This window comes from Phoenix dactylifera, chromosome 11 (genome assembly GCF_009389715.1).
Source record: "Phoenix dactylifera cultivar Barhee BC4 chromosome 11, palm_55x_up_171113_PBpolish2nd_filt_p, whole genome shotgun sequence".
In the NCBI taxonomy this organism is placed as follows: Eukaryota; Viridiplantae; Streptophyta; class Magnoliopsida; order Arecales; family Arecaceae; genus Phoenix; species Phoenix dactylifera.
Window position 1 is genome coordinate 8,939,952 of NC_052402.1, and position 2,331 is coordinate 8,942,282.

The 2,331-nt window shown below is 52.8% G+C and overlaps 1 protein-coding gene across 1 annotated transcript; it reads right to left on the reverse strand.

The window, feature by feature from the left end:
• Window positions 1-208: 208 nt before the first annotated feature.
• Window positions 209-2,129, reverse strand: LOC103703397 (protein BIG GRAIN 1-like). The gene has a single exon (XM_039131498.1). The coding sequence runs from the start codon at window positions 1,388-1,390 to the stop codon at window positions 356-358; it is 1,035 nt and encodes a 344-aa protein (XP_038987426.1). The 5' UTR covers window positions 1,391-2,129; the 3' UTR covers window positions 209-355.
• Between the last annotated feature and the right edge of the window lie 202 nt (window positions 2,130-2,331).

Below are 2,331 nucleotides of genomic sequence, written 5' to 3' on the forward strand. Positions count from 1 at the left end.
TAGCGGACAAAGTGTGTGCATTTTCCTACTTTAGAAACTTCATATTCCTTCTTTTTTTCTTTTCCTACATTTATTAAAAATTTGTAATATTCATTCAACTTAGAAGAGGGATAATATAATCCCTCCCCTAATGACCATCTCCTCCTCCAACCACAAGCTTATCTTTTCTGAATTAAGAAATATAAACGGCATAGAAAATATATAATTATTTAGATAAACCATTTTTATTTCACCCTGTTGGCATTTAGTCCAAAATTTATTGATTATATCCAAAATGGAAAACACTAATTTCCCAGGAAATACATACATTTTCCCCCCTAAACTTAATTTTTTCTCTTTTTTTTTCTATTTTCTTTTACACAGCCAAACCCCGGGCGATGGCGTGATTGGTTCCCATGTCGGTGGTTTCGTACACTGGTAGCTCGTTCCGATACCGTCCGATCCCCGTCAAATTCTCCAGCTCGAACAGATCCGAGCTCGAATCGCTGATCGCCCCTTCCTCCTCCTCCCTCTCCAAACCCCGGAGCAATTCCTCCACCCTCCTCGCCACCGCCGGCGGCGGCAGCGGCCCCGCCACCGCCGCCGCCGCCAGATCGGCGTCGTGGAGGCACTTGCGCCCACAAGGCCGGCAGTCCTCGCCGACGACCACGCTCACAGGGCAGAACCGCACCGACCTCTTGCCTCCCTCCGCCGCCGCCGCCGCCGGCGGCGGCTTACGGCGACCCCTCGACGACGGCGTCTTGCTGAGGCACGAACGCGAGTAGGACGACGCCGACGAGCATGCGGACTCCAGCGGTGGCGGGGCCGCGATCTTGGGCTTCTTGGGGCTCCCGACGGCGGCGAAAAGCGTGTTGAGGAAGCTCGCCAGCCGCGCCCCCGGCGACGTCGGGGCCCGGCCCTTCCTCAGGTCGCGCAACCGGCTCCGGATCGAGCCGCCCTTCTTCTTCTCCGGTGGGACCTCCGGACCGGACCGCATCCGGTCCGAGTGGACCGGCTTGACCCCTGCCGAGTAGTATGCCGCCGCCGACTCCGCCTCGGAAGAGGAGGAGCAGCCACCGTAGCTGGAGGAATCTGAGGAGCTGGAGGCATGGGTGACGATACGGCGGTTGTAGTCACCCCCCGAGCCGCGTCGGATCACCGCCCTGTCGCTCACCGCCGCAGCGGTCCACCTGAGTTCGTCCGCGCTCTGCTTCTTTCTAGCGGCGGCGGTGGCGGAAGAGGAATAGGAAAAGAATGGATCGGGTGCTCCGCCTTTGCGGCCATCCGGCGGTGGACCTCCTCCGCCGCCGTCGGATTCGTCGATGGAACGGTAGATGGCGTCGAGGAGAGAGGAGGAGAAGGAGGGCTTGTTGCGGCCGCGCCGCGACGGCGGTCTCTCCCACCATTCCATTCTTTTTCTCCAATAAGTAGACTGAGAGAGAAAGCAAAAGCCAAAAATGGGAGAGAAAATGGAGACAAGTAAAAGAGAACAAATCCGAGCTTTTTCTCTCCTTTATTCTTTCTTGATTTCTTTCTCTTTTTTTCTACTTTTTATTTCCTCCTTTTCTCCTATGCTGATTTTGGATCTTTTTTCTCCTTCTTTTGGTGGCAGGAAAAGGAGAGAGATAGAGAGAGAGCTCTCAGAAGAGAGAAGAGAGAAAAATCCCGGTGACGGTGGAGGAGAAGAACGGGAGAAGGGAGGACGAGGGGTTTTAAGAGGCATCGAGGGGCAGAGGCAAATGTTTTCCTTTAGCGCTTCGCGCGTGGAGCTGAGTTGGATTGTTGGACGACGTGGCATGTGCTTTGTTGGAGATGGGACCCGCGTTTGTGTCATCCGTCAGATCAGCAAGATAGACGGCTGGTGTTGATCTGGGGCCACCCTGTCACGCGTCTGCTGTCGCCGGGAGGTAGATCCCATCACCCTTCGTAAATACCCCAACATCTCCGCTTGCTTTGCTTGGTCGGATTAATGGCTGCAGATTGGTCGGGTCGAACAGGATTCTTTTTAAACGTCAGCATGTCAGCAAGACTTCAAATGAGTGGGATTAATCCGCGACACTATCTGACCCATTTTCCATGGCCTACGAGGCCGGATCGGATTTTAAAATTGGAGTCGTTCCATTTTTTTGGATCGAGTTGGATTTATTGAATTCAGAGCCGATTTGATCCGATCCGATCCAACTCACTTAAAATTTGAATAATTTTGAGTTTTCAATTTTATGATCCGATTTGATCCGACTCGAATTTGAAAAATTATTTAAGCTCGCAGGTCACAGCTCGTGGAGGTGCAAACAAGTTCTGAAGTTATAGATGAGTTGATCTGATCCGGACCCAACTCGAACCCGAACCGGA